The sequence below is a fragment of the Teleopsis dalmanni genome, chromosome 2, assembly GCF_002237135.1.
Source record: "Teleopsis dalmanni isolate 2A chromosome 2, ASM223713v2, whole genome shotgun sequence".
In the NCBI taxonomy this organism is placed as follows: Eukaryota; Metazoa; Arthropoda; class Insecta; order Diptera; family Diopsidae; genus Teleopsis; species Teleopsis dalmanni.
The window spans coordinates 112,565,363-112,592,987 of record NC_051847.1 but is presented as its reverse complement, the minus strand read 5'-3'; the positions used below and the strand labels follow the sequence as shown (position 1 = coordinate 112,592,987).

Sequence of the window (27,625 nt, the reverse complement as noted above, 5' to 3'; positions counted from 1 at the left end):
TTGCATTTCCCACATCTGTGTACTGTCCAACTAAATTATTTGTCTATTTCCTTCAAATACATTTAAGCAATTAAATCATCCGAAAAATGAAAGAAAATTATATTCATTTGAAACATATGTTTTTCCGCACGTTGCGTATGGAAACAATCTTTTAACAATGCAATTGATCACTGCACAGTACGAAAGATTGATTACTGCATTTAAATGGATGCGGGGCTTTCCATGCTCACGCCAAAGACAAGTTAATTGCCCTCTTGTATTATTTGGGTTACTGTCTGTCTGCTTTTCCTACAGAATGGTCCCACTCTATCTCAAACAACAAGTGTGTGAGAGAAATATTTTATTTTTTCAGAGAGAACAAAACTTTGGTGCTCTACTCTTCTGTTTAATAATAAACATTGTTTGCAGAGATTTGTTCGGTAATTGAAATTCGTGGCGCTCATTAATGGAGAGGGGAGAAGGTAGTAGTTGGAGCAAATGTGTTTGTTTTTGGTTATATTTTTATTGAATTAGATCTTAAGAAGAAAGTGGACTATGTGCATGAACTTTGAAACATACAGTAGTGTTAACATTTCATTTATCACAAATTTAGTTCAATCTAAACTAAAACAAGAACTACTGTTACTGTGGTTCTAATAGAACACAGTAAACTGTCTTTCTTAAACAGTCTAGAATTCAGCATATTCATCCACATTGCAGAGTTAAGAATTTTAATAATACAAAAATTACTAAGCAAGAATTATTGAAAGTATATTTGAATTCCTAAAAACGCTTAATTGATGAAAGTGATTTAAATTTGATTCCTTGAGAACTTATATTAAGCCCGAGTATACATATGTATATATTCTTAACCAAACTATACTATACAACACACATGAACGCATTGATAAGATTAACATATGTTAATGTCGCAGTTTATGTATTGAAGTTTCAATACATAACACATACATACATAGATATTAACTTAAATATTGGTGAGAAACAATTTCATTTAAATGAGCATTACGACTACCTTTACAGATGCCAATACTTCAAGTACTGTGAGTTGCAGCTTCGTCATCATCATAATATATTCATGATCTTGACATTATTCAATTCATTCAATAGAAAATCAATTATAGATTTATATTAATTTATTTGTAATTTGGTTTTAACTTTTTCATGCTCATCAAAGAAATGATGTTCGGTGATGGGTCTTGAATAAATATCACATCAAAAACTAATTCCAACTAGCGATTTCGATAGAAACTTCTTTGTTTTTAATTATTTTCATTAAATTTGAATGTAAAGTGTTGGGGACTCATTCCTATTTTCCGGCACGCTTACTAGCAACGGATTTTAGTAAATTAAATAATTGACAGCTATTTTTAACAATTTAGCCCAGTACACTATATGACCATATAGCATAGTTTTCGAGAAGCCAGAGCGCGTCTACTTGGTACTAACAGACGACTGTGAAATTTAGTGTAAAAATTGCATATACTTGTCGGCCTTAAAGGGCGCGAATATGCAATTTTTATCACTTTAGTCAATGTGTATATCTCAAGACAGTAAACTAGTTCGGCATATGGTTTAGTGGAAAAAGTTGCAAAAACAGCAAACTCTACTAACATCCTTTGTCAAATAGACGTACTCTTACTTACTTACTTATGTGGCCATAACAACCCGTTACCGAGTTTCGGCCTGACGCAGCATGTCTCCCCAGGCGCCTCTGCTGCGTGCGCGCCTTCTCCAGTCTCATATATCAAGTCCAGTTAGTGCTCCCTCAACTTGATCACTCCACCGGAGACACGGTCTACCTCTAAGTTTTCTTCCGCCGACTACTGCTTCAAACACCTTTTTCGCCGGAGCGTCTTCATCCATTCTCACGACATGACCAAGCCAGCGAAGCCGCTGGATGTTAATGCGCTGAATTATATCAATGTCGTGATAAAGCTCGTACAGCTCGTGGTTCATTCTAATGCGGTAGTCGTCGCCAACTCGTAGAGGACCAAAGATCTTACGAAGAACTTTTCTCTCGAACACTCCCAGTGCTGCTTCATCATTCTGTGATAACGTCCATGCTTTTGCGCCATACAGAAGCACAGGGAGGATGAGCGACCTATAGAGCGTAAGTTTCGTTTGTCGAGAGAGGGCTCTACATCCCAATTGCCTACTGAGCCCATAGTAGCACCTATTAGCAATGGTGATTCTTCGTCTGATCTCCAGACTGACATCATTTGTATTCGTTACGGCGGCGCCAAGGTAGATGAAATCCTTGACAGATTCGAAAGTATAGTTGCCAGCCACTAGCCCGGTGTCCGAGCGACGCACTCAGGAAACTAGAATTAAGCCAAAATCAGGATAGTTAAATAGAAATAGAAATAGAACTATACATTATTACATTAAAAAAGCAAATGGGTTTATATTGAAACACTCAAATTATTTACTAATAAATTAGTATAAATGCAAAAGTGATTGTTTAGGGAATTTATTCTTATATTTATCGAGAAACAGTCCTTATATGGAACACAATTTCACACAGTAAATTTTTAATTACAATCTGCGAATCCGATTGGTGTGGGAACATTTCACAAAAATCATTATATTGCGATGATTGTAAACGTAATAGAAAGGAATCATTTTTCAAAAACCAATAGAACATTCCGCTTAGTTCTTATAGTGGAATGGGCTTGGCGTTACTATGCCAGAGTTTAACTCAGAAGCACAATTTGAATGTCGACTCACATTTCTTAAATGTTAGATAGCTGAGCTGATTGACGTTAGAAGTATAAAGTATATATATATATTTGCGAATTTCTATCATTGCTAAATATTTTCATTTATTTGTTCCACTGTGCTCGATGCACTACTGTTTAAGTTTCTTGGAACATAATTCAATTTTCTGTGTTGCGGGGGCGAAATCAAGCCCAACTAAAAATATCAAAAAACACTAAAAGTGCCGCAGTAAAAAAGCTAATTTTAAAGTGCGGTAGAATGTGAAAAGAACATCAACATCAAAATAAATAAATAAAATGAGCAACAATTTTTCAAAATTTATGTTTTATATTACGTTTAGTTTAAATTCTCATTAAGTCTTGGAAAAATCAACACCATTTTTTATTCGAAAATGAAAACGTAACGCTCCCAGACAGCAAAAGTAACACAAACGCCCGCGTCTTTTTTTCAAGATTTGCTCGCGGCGTGTCTACAAGAATTGCTTATTGCGTTAGTATGAAATTTTTTGAACTTATGTCGGACGTGCCGCCGCAGTACAGCTTTTAAGCGCATTCCGTATAAAAGATATAAAAAAAGTGAACTGCATTGCACAGGAGTTCCAAAATGTATCTAAATTGAAAGATAATAAGAAATTTCTCACAATAAGAAATTATCTTCTAAGATTGCATAGTTTGGTCCTTGGACAAGTGCTTGGACTCCAAAAGAGTTTTATTTGGTATCTGATTTTTGTGCATCGAGTATCTCGTGAGTGTCACGCGAGTGTCACGTGCGTATTCGTAAGCTATCACTGTGGTTAGAAATTCATGTCTTTCAAACATAGAGAAATCCAAACCAATGTTATTTCTTTTTCGTTGTGATAAATACAAAATATTGAAATCATAAAAAATATTGAATTTTTTGACTAAACATGTTATGCTTGTTGTGTTGAAACTTCAATAAAATCATTTTTAATAAAAAAAAAGATTTTTTGTTACAAAAAAATTCGGTCTAATATTTTTTTGAAAATTTTTTGATATTTAGATATTTTTGAATGTAAAGTCAACTCTTCATTTTCTTCAAGGTGTGTTTAAAGTTTTAGAAACTTAATTCAAAGCTATTTCGCTAAATTTGGTTTTATTCTGAAATAAGATTTAATGGCTTTCATATCCACAGGATCGACGTGACGATTTAAAATTGATTGTCAATGCGATTGGGAAAAGTGAACAAATGCCAAAGATAAATGCTGTCATGATGGACGATATTGAAAAGGTGAGTTTTCCGTAATTAAAGAACAAATAAAAACAAATCGAATTGCAAAATATTGCATATATTTTAGTCGAAGAACAACTTGATGGCACATTCTGACATTGTTGAACTGGCCTTAACTGCATTGAGAAATGATAGCAGAAATGGAGCCACAAATGACAGCAAAGGTAAGTTACTTCATATATATTCATTCAATTATTTATTAAGTGCTTTTAGTGCAATACCTTCAAGCTAACTTACTGGACAAACCATAAAAAGATTTCAAAATCTTACATAAAATTTGACATACATTTGACATACATTTGACAAATAAACAAAAGAATTAATTGGAAACGGAATAGTCTCTAACCGATAAAAATTTGTTAAAAGAAATTCTAGCTAAACTTAGTTAATTAGAAACTAAATTAGCTTCCGTAACTTAGCTTCTGGTTGTGTTTGATAAAGCAAGCCACAACCCCACAGAATGAGTGATGACATATTGAGTAGTTGAAAAAAATTGAATCTTGGAAACGTAAAAAGGGTGAATTTGTTGCTGCAATCAGTTAACAATCTACTTTAGTTTCTTTCTGGTTCTCATTTTGAGCAAAAATAATCAGATTCGATTATTCAAAAATTGCTTAATATCCGAGTCTATAGTTTTTGGCGTTCAACCTTGCCTAATAATCTAAAATTGTATTCCGAGTACAGCAGTTTTATATCAAGGAATTCAGAATCAAGTTTGCAGCACACCAATATAGCAATGCAATTACTATTGTCAATATCTATTATATTACCTATATAGTAGTCAGATTATGACCCTATACGCATTTAAATACATATTATTTTTCACTTTTAAAATGGTAGTTACAAAGTATTTGCAATAAATAATTGTACAATTGTGTATTATTGCATGGACACTATAAATACCTACATAGTATTAAAAAATCAGGAGTTACTTGCCATCATAACATATACTAATGATTGTAAAATTTAAAAAAAAATTAATGCAAATCTTTCTTAAGTGAACTCTTCGACTTCCTTACTTTTTGAGTTTTCATGATTTTGTTCTTTTCATAGATACACTCAAGATTCCGGTTCCTACTTAACTAATATCCTGCACGCAAAACTTCTCTACAATCTATATACTTTTCTGTTAACATATATTTAAATACTACTTATTACATTGTAATAGTTAGTGGTTAGTAGCTTGATAATAGTTAGTGGTATTAAACTGTAGCTTTACTTTTTATTATGTCAAGTACCCATTGTAATAACCGCCGATTCACTAAATTCTTTATTGTCATAGGAAGGAAGGTTATTGTCATATATTGAACTACCTATATTCAGAAAAATATTAGTTAATTACCATAGGTTTGAGCATTTATTACAATATTCTCATTTTAAAGCTGCAAAACGTTTTAACTGAAGTGATGCATAGACAACCCAAAATCGCAAGCTTGAATCAGAAATCCATTTCTTCTTATGCACCAAAGACATCAATATCTAAATAGTCATGTTTATGTTCTTCGATAACTTTTATGCTAGGAAATAACCTATGATGTCCCATCAATACGTGCTTATTGATAGGCGACAATACTGTGATGTTCTCTTTGCAATAACAAATATAATATATATGTAAATATAATGTATATATGTATATAAATGTATATATATTCTAACTGAGATAAAAGTATAAGTATACGTTAAATAAAATTTATCGCGAGCATTTTCTACAATATTGTCACAGTTATAATTAGGCTCCGCAAGAGGTCGCAATTGTCTTAATGGGCTTACATGAATTGATTCACTTAATCCCTACATTCAATTCCTTTCTCTGTTTGATGTAATTATTGTATATCATATATGATTTACGTTATACGAGCATTCGGAGAGACCGAAATTAATTTTATCTTTTCTTTATAATTCACCACGGAAAGTACTGTGATTAAACAAGAGTATGCTCCATGTGTTGGTTTAATTCAAATAAAGCTATTATAAATTTTTATAAACTATTTATTTATTACAAATATAATATATTCTTACAATTAACATAAGTAAATAAAATAAATGGTTTGTGTCTTTACTAAATGTTTTTACAATTAACAGTAATATGTGAACTGTTCTACTGTTAAAGCGATGCTAACCACCAAAAAGAACATAGAAATCGATTTGAGTTATTTCTATATTTTAAATAAATCCTTCCTGTTTTAATAGTTTACTTATAAATTTTATTTATTTAAATGAAGATATACCATATTTCTAAGATATATTTACTAAATTAATATTTAGTATAGTGAATTGAGCACCAAGAAGTTACATTTTAAGACTATTAGACATAGTTTTGAAGAGTTTGTTAGCAAAGTAATATTTTTATTAATACACCAAGCATGGCAACAGTTTTCGAATGCTGTTATAGAAAGTTGTAATGAACCTTTTTCGCCGAGGTTTAGCTTGCCGAACCCCAGGTTTAGTCCTACAATAAATTTATCTGTTTCGAACAGTGAAAAGACGAGACGAGTATGGGAGAACTGAGAATGCCTTGAATTAAGCAGCGCTAGTGATGCGATGTGATCACGAGCTCGCTGCTTAGGTTTTGCTACGAAATCTAAATTTTGTTGCCGTGAAGGGAAAAACAATGTATAAGTGATAGAATTGTCGATTTCAACTTCAAGAGTGGAGTTTGCTATAAAATATGAATTTCGTAGCCGCGACGGGAAAACAATATATTGGTGATAAAAATATCGATTTATATCCACCTATAAAGTTTACCACAAAAGTAGAGATGTAAGTTTTTACTTTTGGCATACTCAACATCTATTGGAACGGATACCAGCTCGTTGCTTTGCTGTCTATCCAGATTGATAATTTTTCAGAAATTTGTTTACTATTTTGCAGTAGTAAATTTTGTTATTTTATTTCTTGGTATGATTTAAGACTTGGTGGTGGTTTTTGGTAATTGTTTTATTAATATTATTTTACTAATAAGGGTTAAACTTTTGCCCTTATTTTGCCTTATTTTATATTACATTTTTATATAGTAAATCCTAAAAATTCGCATGTTTATAAATACTTATAGATAGAATTTTTGTCAGGGATAATTGTACGAATATGTCCTCTTTAACGGAATTAATAAACTTTGATCAAAACAAAAAAAATCCTAAAGCAACATTCATTTTCGCTCTTTAAGTTCTGCTAAGTTGCCGTTCTTGTACTGAATTTTTATTACTTTATTTCCTATGCTCTGTTAGTTTTTAACAGTGTCCGTTATGTTATGTTAATGAAAATGTTAATGTTAAAGTTTGACTCTGTAAAGTTGTTGCTTTCAGAATATTTCTTTTAAACTTTATAAAAAGCAATTTAAATGCTATTGAATGAAACACATCCTTGCAGGATAACAAATAAAAGTTTATTTTAAAAGCTCTCAAAGCTTTATCAGTTATTCATTAACCAAATTTTATGTGTAAAACAGCTGTTAACCATTAAAATTCATTCAAAACCAAAATGCGCGCAGCTACGGCAACATCGTGTGTAAATGAGCGGGAAATAAATTAAATCGTTTTACGTACAACCATCGCATCAATATATAAAGCAAACATAATTTTTTATATATTGAATATATATTGTATATTATAATAACTAATGTTTGTGTAATTTTTAGAAAAATTCATTAAAAAAATGTTCTGTAAAATATAATGATATATGTAAAATGTTATAAAAAATAGTGTGTAAAATAATGTCATTTTGAATGCAAAAAATAGTCTTTAAATTATTTTATAAGCACTTCCAGTGCTGTGAAGAATTAAATTAATTTATGAAAAAAATTGAATTTCTAAAGTAAGTAAAAAAGTGATATTTTATATTTAAAGTGCATAATAAAATTATTCTTTAATATGTTTAAATACCAATTAATGATTAATTAATTATTCTGAACATTTAATATTAATTATACTCTATAGGCAACAACTCTTATTGTGTTATCTAAAAATTGAATATATATTTTTCGTTAACATAGTTATTCAGTAATGCGTTATTCTGTTATATATAATTTCATATTTACAATAATTTTGACATTCATTTATTTAACCGTTGAGAATTTAATATATCAAATTTATTTTCAAGTTCGCAATATTTATTTAGTATTATTATCTTTTTGATTATAATTTATTTTGTATTTTATATAAAATCATATTTTATCATATAATTTAAAAATTTCCAATATGTAAACTTATTTATTTTAAAAACATGTTTTATTTATACACTTTGAAGTCTCAATTAAAGTCGTGAATATTTAATATTCTAAAAATTTGCTTTTCCATAACTTCTTAGTTTAATTTTTTTCTACTTAAAAATTTATAAACCTTTTAAAGATTCGAAAGATGTTCAAAAATGCTTTAGATTATTTTCTGGCCTGCCTGATGCTACACCATCGCTAATTCAATTGGACAAATTCATCAGGAGTCATAAAATCAGAAACACCAAACAACACCAAACAACGCCAAACACCGTCGAACAACGTCGAACGCCTACAAAAAACAATCGCAACGAATTTATGTTGACAGTGAATCCTAGCGTGAAATATACTTTGGCGGTGTGAATAGAGTTTTTGTTTCGGATTTTTGCTATTCAAGTCAACAGTGGAAAGTGTCGCAATTACAAACAAAAACCTACACAAAAGTGACAGACTTACATATATGGAAATAAATATATACACAAATTATTCTTAATGCTGGAAGAAAAATGCTTAAGTGAAATTAGAGCAGTCTTAGTGGCTTCGAGATGACCCTAAATAAGACAACAATAAAAAAACAAATTTCCAGAAAACTTAGCTGTAGTTTTAGGAGTCTTAGAGGTAGTAGTTGGGGGATATGGAGTGGGGAAGAGGTGAAGTTAAATTAAATTATCTCTTGGTATAAATGTTAAAACAAGTCGCACGACATCTGATTATTTTCTAATAACTTAAAAATTTATTCTTGAAAATATTGGAATAATCCAATGTAGAATGATTTTCAAATGACCTGTTTAGACTAGGTATAAGCAGCACAAATCTTACAATCTAATAGAAATTTAAATCGGCTCAATTCTGATTCAAAATTTAAAAGCGACTTTCAGCTTCCATAAAATACTGTGTATATCAAAGTAATCGAGCTGTTACATCCGATATCTTCACTATCTTTGAGTTACTATTTATTTGTTCTACAACAGTAAGTTGTAGAACATTGATTTCCTCTAACTATTTTTAGGCTCTTTTCATTCCTTAATATGGAATTTTTTTTTGCACCTTAAGCTTGATATGACCTTAACTCATCTAATCAATGCAGGAATTATTATATATATTATATATATATTATATATAGGTAGTTTTCTCAGGATGCGTTATAGCTTTCTTTCGATTTTGAAAGTAAGAAGCAATCTTTCATAGTTCTTCTCATACGGAGAGACTAACAAAAGTTTTATTAGTTGGCAATGCGAAATATATTTTTTTGGACAAGTGTCAAAAGTGTCAGCTGACTGGACTTAGTACAATTCACAAAAGAAGCATGGATTTTCTTCGAATTCTTCGAATTTACGAAACCTTACATGGCATTCATAATTGTAAGGCAATTCGTTTAAAAATAATGAAGAAAGGTCCTGCATATCGCATTCGTTGCTTTCCTTTACAAATTTTCTTCCACTTTTTTTACTTAATAAAAACAATTTTCTTTGTCACCTCAAAGTCAACGTCCTGCTTCGTGTTTAAATTTATATAAATGCGTCTCCCTGTATGCTTTTGTACATATTTTAAGTGCCTATACATGTGCACGGTGTGCATAACTGTGCCGTGCCGCGCCTACGCCATGCCAGGCTATGCCAGGCTATGTCTCCCATCTCTTCAACGACGCCTCTTCAACGTTCCTAATGAATTATGACTTTTTTCCTGTTGGAAATTTGCTGCTGTACGAGGATTTCAATGCGATATTGCAGGTTTTTATATTTCATATTTTCGCATTTACACCTGTCATTTGTCTCCCATTTGTAAACTTTACTGTTTGGTTTGTGTTTTATTTATTTATTTATTATTTTGTTTTTTTTTTGTTGTTTTTTTTGATACGGTCCTTAAGGATATTTTCCTTCTATTTTTTTAGTTTTTTCGTACCATTTTTTCTGTTTTCTTTGTGTTTTTGTGTTTTTTTTCGAAAAGCTGCTTATAAATCCATTCACTCGAATTTATATATTTTACTTCCTTTCATTTATTTATCGTAGCGTTGTTAACATTGCTCCGGCGGACATTAAAAATGTTGCTGCGATTGTTGCTGTTGCTGTTGTCGTCGTCACTTTCGTTTGCTCTACTGGCTCGATAGCTCGAAGCTCCTTGTACAAATCTTAGCTACCACGTACTTAATCCTTCGGTTTTATGTTCCTCTGTTTACATGTTTTCTATGTCAGGCTAAACACTTCTTCAGCGCTGTCAAGTTTTATCCTTGCAATATTATACTTAAGAAATTCATATTTTTTATTTACCTGTAGGAACACTAAATGTGCTTTATCCCTGCGGTTTTCTTCCAAATATTTGCTCCACGGAATCGTTACAAATATAATATTTATTTCTGTTAAGCAGTGCTGCATATGTTGTGTTGCATTTGTTAGTAAAATCCTTAATGCATTTCCGCCTCCGTCCGCTTTTTAGGATTTAAAAAAGTGAAAATAATTTCAAAAATATTGTACACAATAACTCAAATAATGTAGAATAAGAAATAACATCAAACATCACGCTCTTCCTCTTATAATAGTTTTTCTACATCATTAAGCAAAGATTCTGGAATAGATAATACCAACACCAATTATATCAAATCGTCCAACTAAAAACTTACAAAAACTAGAAGAAATATATTTACTAAAGTAATAATGCTTAAGATCGTTTTTAGATCTGTTTATATTATATCATGGATTATTAAGATTAAATTGCTTTCGTTGATCGTTGGTATTTGATTTTCAATTGAGACTAAATGTTTCTAAAAGATTGTGTAATTTACAAAAACACATGTTGCATTTAAAGGTAATTTGTCCTGCGTATTCGGTGTGATTACTGAATTTAATTCTGGAGGTAGAACATTTCGCAGAAAGAAGAATAAAGAAGTAATTTAATATGACATGCATTTCGTCCATTCGTAGCTCTTTCATATAATAGTAGCAAGGCTTATTTACAGTTTTGTCTAGAGATATTTTGACTTGCAATCTTGTTTATACATTTAGTAGTGAACACAAAAACCACTAGTTTGCTATTAAGTTTCTACTTACCATATTAAAATACGCCATTCCGTCTATTATATTTTTAATAAACGTGTTCAGTTCTTTGAATGTTAATGTTATACACACAGCATTTGACAAAAGGGAGTTCTGCACAGCAGTATTTTTGGACATATCCCAGGCATTTGATAAAGTTTGGCATAACGGCCTATTGTTTAAGCTTAAAAAGATGCTCCCAACTAATTACTACATTTTCTTAAAATCCTACACCGAATCACGATATTTCTTTGTAAAACTGGGGGAAGAAATTTCAACATTGCAGCCAATTCAGGCTGGAGTGCCACAAGGCAGTGTCTTGGGACCTGTGTTATACTTACCCTTCACTAACGACTTGCCTACCACCATTGGTACTGACATTGGAACTTTTGCCGATGATACTGTGATAATAACTATAGACGAAAATCACCAGTTAGCATCCAATAAACTTCAGCGAGCGCTAGATGACATTTCCCAGTGGCTTAAAACCTGGAGAATAAAAGCAAATGAATCTAAGTCTTCACAAATAACCTTTACAATGAGAAGGAAAAATTGCCCACCGGTACGCCTTAACGATGTGTTAATTCCTCAATCTACCCAAGCGAAATATTTAGGAGTACACTTTGACACGAAATTAACTTGGAAGCACCACATTTTTACAAAAAGATAAACTCTTGGCATCAGACTGCGGGAGCTCTACTGAATACTTAACAAAGGTTCAAAGCTCTCAGTCGAAAATAAACTTCTTATCTACAAAGCTATACTGAAACTAATCTGTACATATGTCATTGAACTCTGGGGGACTGCTGCATCTTCAAATATTGAGATTGTCCAACGTTTTCAATCAAAAACTCTTATATTAATCCTAAATGCTTTTAGATATATAACAAAAGCATGCATACTCGCGATCTCATCATTCCCGTAGTTAAGGATGTTATAAAAAGCCAAGCCAGTAAACAAAAAAAACGTATGTTACATCATCCTAACCACTTTAAGAGCAGAATGATAGCAGAAGGAAGAACGTTTACCCGTCTCCGCGAACACACGCCACTGGAACTTCAATGTTGTTTATTGTCTATTCCGAATGGACAGATCGCAATATAAGAAAATAAATTTACAAGTCTATGACAAGTCTCCGATTAGAACCGATTAGAAAATGGTAATCTAATCGAATTCGTCTATTCAGAACACTATATTCGTTGTTATACAGAACACCATATTTCTATTTTAATTTTTTTTTTATATTCCTTTATCTCATAATCTCAAACATCGTGATCAATTTAATAATTTAACACTCAATCAAATCAAACATCTAAACATCGACATCTGTTCGTAAATAATACTAGCTGAAAGATCTTTGGGATAGTACGAATGAAGAAATTAATGGTTCATCATCTGATTGGAAAATGAATCCCCGCAAGCTCATGAATCTATATATTGAGTGTCCTCTCTCAAAAGTGAACACTGGATTAAGGGAACACTAAATTACCTGAATATATACTTGCTATATATTTACTATTCTAAAAAGTGAACGAATTTTCGTTGAGCTTAATTAGTTCAAGTTTTCGGGTTCGCACTGTTAAATAATTCAAGTAATTTCCACCTTTATGAGCAGAGTAACATATCGATTTTATATGCAAATGCTTACACTTTATCATAGTTACCCTGTATATCTAGTGCTTTTATATTGAAAAACTTTTTCCTTTATTTTTCCGTTGTAAGAAAAATGTTGATGGTAAACTTTTCTGATGTACTTCTCGCTATTAACCTTGATTTGCGTTAAACTGCTGAAAGCGTTGCATACTTTTCGGGAACTCGCACTACATTGTCCTTTTTGTGTTACGACAAAATATTGAATTTACCTTCAAACTAAATTTTATATAAATATAAATTAAATAAATATAATTTTAGACAAAATCAGAATACAATCAAAACTAATGCAACTAATTGAAATGAATTATTTTTTAGGAATCATGAAATGAAGTTAACCATTTAAGTTAAACTACAGTTTTATTATTTTTATGTAAATGCTATTTGTTTATATATTTATTTATACATATGCTTGTATAAAAACGGTAATCTAATTTTCATGCCATCATATTCTCAACATAAAATCCAACCTTTCAACCCAGTCTTTGTCTACATAGTAAGTGTCCAGCTGTATTTTAAGTTGGAATCTGTCCAATCATCGTGCTTTCGGTATGTTTAGCATAGTCGTAGTTTTGAATTTTTATAAAAATTAATATCACATTGAATAGCATTGACTCTATTTTCATTTATAATAAAGCATAACTATATCACTATATATCAACTATAACTATAACTGTAACTATGTATCAACAAATTAAAGTACTTGACTGTTCGTAGTTGAAGCTATTTTTTAGTTAATATATTTTAATTTTCAAAAACAAATTGAATTAAAATTTTAATTAATGTTTTCTTTCTAAACATATTCGTGCCACTAAAACGGAAATAACAGAACGCCTCATATCGTCTGTATTTCAATTCTATTTCCGCTTACCGCCAAATAGCAGGGAACAGAACAACAACAACGGTTTCAGCACTTTAAAGTTTATAGTTTCCGGTACACCTAAAAAAGAAGACAAAATGAAACGAATAATGTTTTTTCGAATGATTCTAAGTGAAATTTAACTTTCAGTTAACGTACGCCAATGAAAAAGTATTTATTAACGTTCAGCATGTACCGTTTTCGTAGTGCTTTAATAAAACAAATTGTACAAACATAATTTCCTGAGGGAAACGCAGCTACTCTAGGTAGTGTTAGTTTATATGTGCTCACCAGCACTTTTTTTGCAGATCCAATGGAACTACGAGTGTGTTTCACTAAAAGTATGCAATGATTTTGCAATTGAAACGTGTACGTGCATGGGTACGTGAATGTGTAAGTGAATATGTTTAGGATATTTGAACGCTCATTCTTTCGTTTTTCAATTTTTCAATTTGGCAAAATGTATCTGTTACTGCACAAGAACAACACAAAAACATGAAATCTCATAAAATTGTTTTGTTTATATATTTTGTATGTATTTTTCTATTTTTTATTTATTTCGTTTATTTTTTTTTGACAAGTGGCTCATGCGGGCATATGTGCTACATCACGTTCAAATTGGCCAAACTAACCACAAAACAATTTCTAACATGACATTTCATTTATATTCTCAATTTTATCTCTCAGTTGTTAAGAGGGGAGAGTGGGCCTGATGGTTAAGCTGATAAAAATAATAAAAAATAGAAGCCCCCACATAAATGCTTTTAAGTATCGTGCTTAAAACATATTAAAATACATTTTAATCACAAAAGTTAAATTCAATGTGCATTGGAGCGAACCGACACCAAAAAAATTACTTTCTGTATCAATGTGTTTATCAGCTAAAAGCTGCTTCTATTCAGTTTTGCAACTATTAAAAACTAATATATATTTTTAACAAAGCAATTTAAAGCTCTGATATTAAAATCCTTTTTAATCATACTACAATTCAGTATTGTAATAGCTGAAAAAAATGCTTAAAAGTAGCACAACAATATTGCTACAATATTGCAATAATCGATATTGCAGTGGCTCTATTTAATGACAATTTTTTTGTATCCGCTTTCAATTTTTCCATATATATAATATTATTTGGTTTTTCACTTTTATCCTCTTCAATTTCCAACTTGCTGGTATTTATTTGCCGCACTCACTGCTCCCTGTCCTGTATTGTTATCATAATCATTGTCGGCAATACGTATACGAGCGACCCACTTTTCACTGTAAGATAAGTGGTGTCCATTCAAATCCAATGGCGCGTTGTGGGTGTGTAAAACGTCACAGGATATCTCATTAAATGGTTCTGTGGCTTAAAAGCACTGCTAGAAAGGGTTTAAGTACAGTTAAGCATAGTTAAATACAGTTAAATATAATAGCTCTACCGCTGAAATTTATTTTAATTTCATAGCTTTTTGTCTAATGAATAAATTTTGCAGATTATAACGAAGAACCTAGTGGCACTGGTGCTTTGGCCGGTAGCTTTGATAAATCTGTGTTGCAAATTTCGGATTGGTTAAACTGGGAACAGAATATGATCAAGATACAAAGTGTGGCAGTAGACGATGTCGATGCCGTACGTATGGCCATTGAAAAACAGGAGGTAAGTGACAGGTTGCATTGCAAAAGAAATGATGAAACTACTTTATGAAATTTATTATTTCTTAAGAAAAGCTGCTCAACTCCAATTTTTAATTTTTTTTAATATTTTTTATGATTGCAGAAAGTTTTACGTGAATTAAAACTAAAAAAGCCACAACTGAATGAGTTGGTCCATACGGCAGAGGTACTAAAAGGCGATGTGAAACGACAACAGTTGCAAGAAAAAGGTAAAAATTTTCAAATTATTACCAGTATTAAAATTTTAAAATATTTAAATATTTATTTATTAGTACCTAATAAGAGCTTATAACAAACATGTAAATTATTTTGAACGTATTGAAAATATAGTGCAATAAACATATATATTAATGGTATATATCAGTATATATAGCTAATTCTTTTTAAGTTCTCGTCAAAACAGCAATTTTGAATTTTATTAATTTCTTGAAAATATATTCTTGCAATTCCCCAATTTTTGGTACTTTCACAATATGAAAATCACTATATGAAATATAGTGATTTGGTACTTTATATGAAATACAAAGAATTCTTAAAATATTGAGTATTGCTAAATAATTTGTCAAAATTATTTTCATATGTAGTTCAAATGTATAAAAAAGCTTCTCCTTTGGTTAAAATTTATATTTTGGAGAAGATTCTGAAGAGTCTGAAGGATTTATATAACCAAAAATGATTTAACCTTACATATGAATTATAAATGATATATATAAATCATATCGATGAGAAAAATAATTATATTTTTTAATATTAAACACAAAATTAAAGAAAGAAAAATTAAAAATCTCTATTATCTAAATATAAGTAAATGCAACTATTCTAAAATTATTATTTGTACTATTTATTATTTTAAAATCTAACTTTCATTCTATTTAATGAAAGACCTCTACCGTCCCTCATTAAAAAAACTAAATATTTAATCTTAGTTTTTGAATATAGACGAATGACATACACGTTTTGGAATTGATATGAACTGGACTGATATTATTCCAGTAGTATTCTATTAATCCTATATTTAAAAACTACTTTTCACTTTTACTTTTTACCGAAAAACACTTGCTCAGCTTTATTATGGCAAATACTTTGTCAGAGAATAAAATAGATAAATTTCAAAACTTAGCGGTACTCATTTCTTTATTTACTGGTGTTGTACGTTCTGCCACTTTGACAATGCTGAGGTTGTAATTGTTTTTATAGCTGCATACATGTATACATTTAAGTTGAGTTGAGCATTTCTTTTGTTTCTATGCGTGGAGTAGTACACGTGATTCAATTTAGGCATATTATTTATTTATATACGAGAGTGATTTGATAAGTCAGTGTCTTTTTGAATTTCCCGTGCAGTTACTCCAAATGCAACAGTGCTGCCGTCAGCTGTAATCTACCAGTGGGCAAAGTTTTAATTTTGAGCAAGCTACATCGTCCATTGGTGTTTGATAGCCGTTCAAAGCAGACAACCTCGTGAATTTTTACGAAAATGGAAAAAAGTGAATTTCGCCATTTCTTTAGGTTTGGAAACAGAAAATAGTCACAGAGGGCTGAATCTGGAGAATATGCTGGATGGGGTAGCAGTTCGTATCCCAATTCGTGGATTTTGGCCACAATGCTTAATCAGCACACGAAATTCACTTTATTCCATTTTCGTAAAAATTCATGAGGTTGTCTGCTTTGAACGGCTATCAAACACCAACTGAGCGACGTAGCTTGTCCAAAATTATAATTTTATAATTTTATAATTTCTATATAAATGTATAATTTAGGTGTTAAATACTTGCACAAATAACTTTGGCTTTTTACTTTGATTCATGTTTTCTTAAAAAAAACTTTTTTAAAGATTTTTTTAAGGTTTCTATATGTTTAGCTGTAACTACAGGGTGGCTGAGAAAATGTGCAACAAATGAAGCCAATAAAGCTATCACACGCACGCTGCCCGCAAATGGCATTGCGATATTTTGTCCCATTCTAAGGCCTACCACTTGCTTCAGACGTCGAAATTTTGGTATTTTTAAGTGTCAAGCTAACTTTTTAACATACACCAGACCAATATATCTAAAAGATTTATATCAGGTAAACACGATGGTCACTGTGTTAATAAAATAAAGCACACACCGTTCTTTTTCAGCTATTCTTGGTTGACGCGCGCTTTGAGCGATCGTACTGACTACTGTTGGAATGTCCAACGCCTGCCTGATTTGCATATATAATTTTATCAAAAATATATATGAGTGAAGTATTCTATTTAATGTTATTATTTATAATTCTCCTATAGTTTGAAATTGTTTAAAAGGTGGAGTTATCTATTGATATAGTTGATTATAGTCCAAAAGAGTCTTGAATGTTCATTAGAAGTTGTGTATTGTCTGACATATTAAAAAAATATATATCGTCTAAATGAATGTGCTATATCAATAGTATTAATGCATATTCTGCATTTGAAGAAATTTTTATGGAGCGGACAGATTTAATAATAGGTTCTAAGTTGCATATATAAGACAAGAAATTATTAATTTATATATTTTAATCTAATCTATTTATTTCTACCCTTGCGGAAACGCCATTGTTCTTTGGTTTATTGTTTTGCTGTTACTATAACTCATGTTTGTTTAATTTTTGTCCTATACAATATTATCTACAAATTCTATAATAAATGAATGCACATTTTGGGTTCTATAATGGTAATATTGCTTTAAATTTTCTTCTGGGATTAAGTGACACCTAAAAATTAAAAAAAATTTAATGTCAATAATTAATTGCAGTAGAATTCTGTATACCGTTAGGTACAAGGTGATATGGTTGAGAAAACTGGTTGTACTGAAGATTTGTTTCAATCCAGAATATCCTAGTAATATATATTCAGTTCTTAAGTCAAGCAAGATAATTTCTACTAGTGGCTTTCACTTTAAATAATGCAAAATAAATTCAATAAATTAACTACGTTTCTTTATAGAATTTCTTAATTTCAAAAATATATGTGCGTTTCTATTGTTATTTACATTTAATAATATTAACTTATATTTATATCCTCTCATTAACCTTTGACTTTGTTCGTGGTTAAATGAAGAAATCGTGAACACAAGAACAGAAGATAAGTGCAAGAATGTGAAAGAATAACAAATGGAGGGAAGGAACATCATCAGGCAAAGTTCAAAAACACTGAATGATACTTTGAAAAACATGTAAACAGGAATAAAAGCATTTATCACAAAAATATAAACAAATCACAATTACACAACATGTGGTGAGTTCAAACAAAGAGCCTAACCCACCAGAAATAAATGGGAGCATAAGCTGAGTAAAAAGAGCGCGCAAGCGTAATTGGTCGAGGGGGGAGAAATCTGTAAACAAGTCACTCGAATTTGTAATGATTGCACTGTTTTATGCCGGTCTGTCTAGTTATTCACCACACTGCAGAACGTTAAGTAGGAATAGAAATGAATGATTTTAATTTAATCGCATTGAAACAGGTCAACGATATAAATATAATTATGATTTTTACAATTTATAAGTGATCCTAAATTTCTCTATTTAAAGAAAATAAATTTTGATAAATTTTAATATTTTTATTTTCCTGACAACATCCAACACAAACACACACACATGTGCTTTGACCGCAAACAGTATTTTTTATAATTTTTTCTGTTTCTGTTTAAATAAAATTCACTCACAGTGCCTTCACCCTTCAACTACTGCTTACCCCACACTGCGATGCAATTATGTTTGTTATGACATTTTCAAGCATTTAATGCCGCGTTTATGTCAGATATTTAAATGACAGCATAACGTTGTGTTTATTTGTTCTGGCATGAGTGTGCGTGGCCAGTGAATGTGCATATGTGCATATGTGTGTGTGAATGTGCTATTGAGTGTACAACAAACATGGATACTAGCAACCACTACTGCACTTACTGTTGTTGTTGCTTTTACTGTTGCGGCATTTATAGTAAATTGATACCAAATACCATTGCTTTGGCTGTCCTATCCTTTGTTTATCGTGTTGTGTGGATATTATAGTAGTAGTTTAACATGTTTATTTTTTTTCTCCTTTGAATATTAAAGTGGATTGTTGCTACTGCAAATGTTGTTGTGATTGTATTTCGTTTTTGGTGTATTTATCCGACAGCAAATAAAAATATTTTTTATTTATTATTTATGCAAATTTTTTTCCTTCAGCATTGCCGTTTAATTTGTTGGATTGCTTCTCGGCATGTGGAACGCATTCAGGCACATTCAGTGCACTTGTTATTTGCAAGGACATGCTTGTGCGGACTAAGTGGGCGTTGAAAGGATTTATTGTACACGTGTATTGTACCCTTGAACATATGGAATAGTATATTTATTGCAGTAATCGATGATTGATTGCGAACTATATTTGTCCGTAGATGTGCTCTGACATTCGCAATCAGTTAAGAGCGAATTCGTTACATATAGACAGATAATTGCTTTACAATTGAAATTGCTTCTTATTTAAACTAATTTCATTAAACCTCAATGGTTATTTTTTTATATCCTATATTCCTATTTAGGAATATATAGCAAACCTATATTTGAGGTAAAGTTTTCTCAGAATATAAAGAAGCCTAAAGAAGGCAGGAACACTGTAAATTTGACAAATATTTTGTTTCAAATAAGAAGTTCCTTACCGGAAAGCGGCGAGTCCTCTAAAATGTCATTTGTTTAGAAGTTACTTTAACTGTGACGGTGTCAGGAACCTTGGTGCTAGTAATCACTTTCTGAAACAGACCAAAGCTGGACGTTAATTTAAAACACGTTATCTTTTAGTCGATGCAGACACTATACTGCATCGACTAATATTCATTTAATAAATGTCATAGAACATTTAATCCGTTCGATTCCGTTCTAGAATCCGTTCTAGATAAATAAACAAATTGTGTTTTATTTGCTAATTATTTGAAATGTCATTCAATTTTCAGATTTCTAAATGCACACCACATATTAATAGCAAAACGCAAATTCATGCTGCTAATTTACAGCCAGTTATATTTTAATTGAAATGTTAACACATATGGTATGTCAAAAGAGCAAAAAGTATAAATGTTTCCCTTAGAATATATAAATGAAACAATTAATAAACATAGTGATATCATACGTTCATCGATTCACTCGACTCGAGTTAGTTTTTGTCTATGGACTGCACTTTTTGTCTCACTTTTGTAAATACTCTCGTAGCATCAGTAAAACCATTCTTTGCAAGGAAAGCTACCTAACCTTATCAGCGCAGCGCACTTTGTTTCTAAAAGTTATTAACATATTATTAACACATTTTAATTATTATTAACGTGAAATGTTTATGGTGTCCTTGTGTTTTAAAATTATCTGGAAAAAAATGTTTGTTTTTAAAATAGTTTAAAATACTTAAAATAATACATTTTGTGTTCTTGTTGTAAATTTTGATATAAACCGCCGATGTCAAGGAAATAAAAAGTCAAACAATATCGAGACCTTAGTTAGATATGTAACGCAACAAATGTAAATATTTAAACAATGCAATGAATATTATTTTTCCTAAGTATCTTTGGCATTAAATTTGTACTAACAAAAATATGATTGTTGATTTATGGAGAAAAAAACTTTTACTTCCACCCTCGTATTAGGAGGCATTAGTAGTAAAACTCACGCTTTGCCAACAACGATTTACCTTATCAAAATTATACACTAGAAAAATAATTGTTGTGGTTTTTTAGTTTGTTTTTGTTTTCTTTCTTCTTCTTTGATGCACTTTTTGTGAAATGCTTTTGTTTGTTGTTTTTCTTTCTAATCGGAAACTGAATTTGACATGCAATTTTCCGTTTTTTCCGACTTTTTTATTGTTATTTTGTAACAAAAATTTTCATTTCTTTGGAGTTCTGTGACTTTATTTTTCCATTAAACTGTTTTATTTGCTTGTCAAGGGACGGATCATTATGCATTATGCATTATGTACTTCATCTTAACGTCATTTTCTATATAGACTAGGCAATCTATACATATGTATACAAACACAGATACCCATATATTATATATATCCGTATGTATGTACTGTTATTACTTAAGTCCTAAAGCAGATCTTAAATCTTGAAATTTTATTTTATTTTAATATTTATTTTATTTTAACATTTTTTATAAATATGTCCTTATTTTAATTACAGTAAAAGCTTTCGTTATCCTCGTCTTTAGCAGAGTCGAGTTTATCTTATTGTTTTAACTCAACGATTGTGTAAACACGCTTCGCTGAATGCCTTAAGGCTTTTGCCTTATCAAGCCCAATGCACGCCCTTATCTTGTTCACTGATAAAAAACTTCTAAATTCCTGTTGTATTAAATTTTTAATTTAAATTTACAGCATTAAATTAAATAATTGTTAATGTATAAAGAATATGGCAGATTGCTTAGGCAGGATTAGCGTTGACAGCAAAGAATATATATTTCTAAAACATTGCGTCCCGTACCGCTAAGTCAGCCACGTATTTTTCTCGTGGCAACTGCTTTACCATACTTCAATTTCCGACTCCTTTTACACGCTCAATTATAGAATAGTTTTATGTGAAGGCACCTTTTTTGCAACATTTTTGTACGAAGTTATTTTGCCAAGTATTTTCATGCTTTTCATAGACACAGACACCCAAACACAATCCCATATGAAAAAATCCTATTCATATCCTTTTCATTTAAGGAATGTGTGTGTTTCTGCTTTTGTGTGCCAGTGAGCAAGTATATTGGTATAACTCATTTGATTCATGCCTATGAGTTGCAACCCACTCAACGGATACGGGGTATCGTGTATATGATCCGGTAGATCTCTCATACCCAGTCTTAATACGACCGACAGTATTCATCATATTCATGCAGTGTGTGTATTGCTTTTGTGTAGTTTTGGTCTGTGCTGTGTACTGTGTAGTGTGTACTGTGTAGTATGTTGTGTCTGCCGTAAGTTTCTTGTGTTTTACGCCTTAAGCCTTAAACGTTGTAGTATTTAGTATGTAGTTATTTGCGTTATGTTGCAGGATGTGTGCAGCCCATGCAAATGCCGAGCACGGCTTGTTTGCTGCATAACTTTTCCATTGACGTTTTGCGGTTTTGAGTTTTTCTCTCAGTACCTTGTATCTGATAAGTTTTTTGGTTTTATTTATGTGTGCAATTATGAAGACTGAAGAGTTTACACAAAATATGTGTGTCCTTTCTGTGTGTTGAGTTGCAAATATTTTTCTTGGGGTACTACATCATTTGTATGGAGTATCAATAACATATCAACATTACCAGCCTAATTTTCATTTGTCAAGCACAAATAAATATTTTTATGCATTTGTGCTTAATAAAAATGCATTTTTGAATAGATATATTTATTATTGCAATGTGTTTTTGTCAAGATAAAGATAAAGATGCTACCTTAATACATGATTATTCAAATGTGTCAATATCACAAAACATATTTAAACATTTGTTTAGTGAGACTTAAATGTAAATATATATGTATACGTTGTAACGTATTGAAGTAACATAAATATTAGCTATGCTGTCTTGTACAAAAAAAAATAAAAATGGGGAAAATTGCTCACTTCATGACCTCAAGTCATTCGGGAAATGTCTGGAGCAAACAGATGGATGAAATGTTTTGAATACGGCATTAGATAAATTGTGTTTTCTGTTCTGAACAAGTACGTTTTGGTCATGTTAAGAAATATTTTTTATTTAAGAATTGTATATCGTACGATAAGTAATCTATTTCGAATAAAAAAGGGCTGTAATAGTGAAATTTTTAAATCCAAAAATCTTTATTAAACAAGTAAATCAAGTAATTCTAATGCATAGAGTAAATTAGATTCTACCACCACCACAATATATATCAGATATGAGTTCATCTGACTTCATTTTTTCCAAATTTGAAAAAAAGTTTACTTATAGAAAATTTCCTTGAATTCTGATGGAAACTTCCCAATAATTAAATGTTATGAGGACCTCAAATGATAAACTTTTTTCGGGAAACACACATAAATCTGAATACCGTTGCAGCATATATAGAAAAATAAAAAAGTAAATGAACTTTTAGTTTTAGATTCAATACTTACCACTTTTGACTTATCAAACAGCCTTTGAAATATTTTTTTTGTGTACGAAAAAAAATCTTTATTCTTTTTAAGAACAAAAGAGAAGTTAGTATTGGATTTGTCTATTTATTCAATTATCTTAAACGCAAAATGAGTAACTTACCAATAGACATACAGGTTTCGCTAAATCGATTCCTTTTTTAATGGTTATTAAAAATATTTATCGATATCATGGTCTTCTCTATATCCCACTTCGCATTATAAACAGTTTGATATATCTAATATAACCTTTATTGAATGGATGATATGAAAATTTCTAATAAAATATTATTATAAAATATTTAAAGTCATTTACATTTATAAAGTAAAATATATTCGATTTATTTCGGATATTATGACAAATGTTAGGGACCCAATTGCTTGACCATCTCAAAGTAAGCTTGTCTCATATAGCCAGAGAAGTTGACTGACATTTCATTGCGTTGGAGCTTCACTTTTTACAGTGGCGGCATGTACTCTGTAATGGCATACGTTTTAGAGACGTACGTATTAACTATGTGTTATGTAGTAAAATTTAATGTCAATTTTATTCATATATTGTTAGGTTGATTTTGCTTTGTATTTTCCAATAATCTAGGTCTCTGAATTTTATAGTGGTCTCTCCTGTTGCATTAGAATGACATAGCCAATTGTTTATAGTCAGTTGTAATAGTTGTTAATATCCACTTCCCAAGATCACCATACTAATCGAAGCTGTGGATGATTTAGACTAGTTATTCGGAAAAAATTGCTTAAAAATCTACTTAAAATCTACGAATATTTTTGTTAATACAATTTTTAAAATTCTTCTAAACTAATTCCTTTTCTTTGAAAGAAACTCCCAATTAATTCACAATAAAAGGATTTAACAAATATCCTTGAGTAATTTTGAACGATTTTAAAAATGTCACTATATTAGCTAATCTTCCACTGCATTTAAACTGCCAACTGCTTATGCGCAAAGTTTTAAAGAGAATTGAAGAAGTGGTGAATAATGCGTAAAGACGTGGTGAGAATAAACACAATGTAAAGGATGCCAACTATGTTGGAATCTATGAGTAAAAGTGATGAATAAATAGAGTAGAAAGCACAGGAACGATACTACAATTACGCTGAGGTTGGCAAACAGAAACAATAATAAACGTGACACTCAGCGAAAAAGGTGGTTCACCCTCCAAATGCAAAGGCCGAAGGAGACGTGCGGGTGTTGAAATTTTCATAAAATATTGCATGCCGCTTATAAGTTGAGTTGTGGTTTGTTGTTGTTTGTTGTTGGTTTGTGGGGGGTTGCTTGTTTTTTGTTGTTAAAAGTTAAAAGAAGAAAATTGTATAAAGGTAGAAGTAGATACTGAAAGACAAAAGGAAATATGAAAAAGAAGAGAAAAACAAATAATATAAATAGAAAGAAAATAAAAAGCGTAAAGAATGGAAAATGTACGTGAATGATGAGAGTAAAAATAGTAAACTTTGAGGCAATTCCATGGTGAAAGTCAGCCGTAGTTGAGCATTCGTGATTTTTAACTGCGTACAAACGGTTGTGATTTTATCAGTGCGAGAGAGCGGTACTAAAAATTTTCCGTAATCCTTTATAAAAATAATTTGGAATAAATCCAATAAAATGTTGAAAACTCATAAATTAAATATAAACTAAAAATTACTTACATTTAATCGATTTTATTAGCTGAACTTAAATGGCAAAAAAAAAGCCGCACAGCAGCAGCAACTGTGAATATTTTCCACTTGTCTACCATGGCGTTTGTAAATCAATACCGGGAGGGTGGCATATGTAAGCCACACGGTATGGCACGACACGGTTTCGAAAAGTAAACCCAAATAGAGTGACTTACCGCTGTCTATTTGCCGTGGACTCTGTGTGCTTAAACAGTGAACGTATAAAAATAAAACAAATTTTTAGCTTAAATTGCCGTTTTAATGCTTCATTAAGAAGTGATAAAAAAAATGAAAAAAAATTAGCTTGTGCTCGAAAAATGTGTGTCAATAAGACATAAATCCGCCTTAAACCGAATTTTTATAAAAATCGTTTAAAATGAACTGGAGGAATTAGATAGCAAATGAAAAAGTACAAAATACAACTGTTTAAGGAGTTTGTGTGCTTGTTTTCGCTTCCCTAATGCACCAATGAGGAGGTTCGCTTACTTGCCTTGAAATGCGGTGATGCTTTCGAAGGGATTACCGAAATTCCTTTAAGTGCGACCATCAATTTCGAAGCAACGATTTTTAATTGCATACTTTTAGTTTGAAAAGGATAAAATAACAGCACAAAGCACATGACTATGGAGCAAAACACAAATAAAATGCAAAAAAAGAAAATGTAGAAGAAAGGAATTGCAAATTACTCCACTTTTTCTGTCGTTTTTTTTGTTGTTTTTTTTTGTGCCGATTAGAAATAGTAAAAAAAGTCCTCAGGCATTTTCAAAGAATTTAATAAAGAGTGAAGAATGCTGTAAATATTTGAGTTAATTGTATGTCAAGTCGTCCTACTGAGTTTTTAAAGTACCCGTTGGTATATTCCTTTTGATTCGTAGATTAAATGACATAATTTCCCTAGCACTGCAAGTAATTAGTGTGAATAATTTGCATCGTTTCAACGAATTTTCAAAGGTCGTTATAAAACTATTCTACATCTTGAAATTAATAAGAGAAGTTCGTTTAAAGATCAAATTCAGAGTGCAAAAAGAATACCGCTATTTATACGAATATTTTACAAAAATGAATAAAAGAATATTTGTATATTCATTTACAAATGAATATTTCCGCCTTAATAATAATTTATTTATTCTTAGGGGTATGCACGATCTCGAATACATGCTCGATAATCGAGTAACATGGCAAAAACAGAGTACACTTTGTGGACACTTTGCAGTTTACTATGATAATCAATTATCAAACTCAATTATCAGTTACTGTTCACTTGAGATCGGGAATACCTAAGTTGTATATTTTTTTAAAGCAACAGACTAAGCCTTTTCATTACATACATATATTACTATACATATAGATGGTATATAATTTATTACGAAATTAAAATAGGGGAGAGTATATCTCCTAGTTACAAATTATAATAATTCGATATGAATGATCATCGACAGTTTCTAAACATTAAAATGTTATATAATAACCGTTCTTTATCTATATTTTATAAGGAAGATAAGCACTTATATATATATATATATAGTTAAATGCTTTAGAGCTAAAACTTTAATATTTATAATAAAGTCGCAAAAACGTACGTATTATTACATTAGGATAATCTCTAAAGGAATTATTATAATAATTTTTATGTAATAATATAATAAACTTTATTTTTATTGCTGAATCAAGCCAGAATCCGAACCATTGTGGTTGTGCATTAGAAAAATGGTGAATCAATAGTTGGGAGTATCATTCCGTCACTGAAATTCAAACCGCTTCATAAATATTTTCGATTCTCCGCCCTAATTCAGAATTATAATTTCTTTAACAAGTCTTAGCGTAATATAAACATTTTCTCTAGAGATTTTTGTTTATTGCGTTATTTTATTATTGCGTCCGTTGTTATATGTTATAGATTATATATTAACTATATGTTATAGTTAATGTATCATGATACTAATGTTTGCGTTAGTCCATTAAAATTGTTAAATATAAAACAATAAAAGAATTATTTGCATAAATTCTTTTAAAAGCTTTGAATTATTTTACCTTTAGCTTAACTTTCGTAGTGCACTTTCGGGCTTATTAAGTTAGCCACAGAAAAGTGATTTAGTAGCCAGCAATTAAGCACAGCCGGCTTTTATTTGAATTGCAAATAATCAGCAAAAAATCAACAAAAAAATAAACAGAAATGAATACATAGAAAATTTATGGAAATCCCCATACCAACAACTAGCGACTGTGCTTGGAAATAAGCAGGTCAGCCGCTGTTCTGAACGCAGTTTTAGGCGTTCAACCGTAAAAACGTAAAAGTTTTGTATTTACCTTACCTAAACCAAATTACGGATATTAATTTAAAAAATTTATTGTTTAGTAGCAATGAGTTAAGTTCCAACTCAAAGTTTGTTGTTAAAAAGTTTTGGGCTCTTGTATTTAAGAAAGTTTCGGACAAAAGTTTTAAGTGAGCTGCTGTTGGTGATGTAAAGAACCGTATACGTACATACTATAGAAATATTATTTGCAC

General features: G+C 30.8%; 1 protein-coding gene across 1 annotated transcript in view; it reads left to right on the top strand.

Moving 5' to 3' along the window:
• LOC119675471 (dystrophin, isoforms A/C/F/G/H-like) overlaps nucleotides 1-27,625 on the top strand; it is a 160,528-nt gene that overhangs the window by 126,230 nt on the left and 6,673 nt on the right. Inside the window, exons 15-18 of the mRNA XM_038086678.1 lie at nucleotides 3,871-3,966; nucleotides 4,034-4,130; nucleotides 15,187-15,350; nucleotides 15,471-15,576. Of these exons, the coding sequence (XP_037942606.1) occupies nucleotides 3,871-3,966; nucleotides 4,034-4,130; nucleotides 15,187-15,350; nucleotides 15,471-15,576 (463 nt within the window). The remainder of the gene's footprint in view (nucleotides 1-3,870; nucleotides 3,967-4,033; nucleotides 4,131-15,186; nucleotides 15,351-15,470; nucleotides 15,577-27,625) is intronic.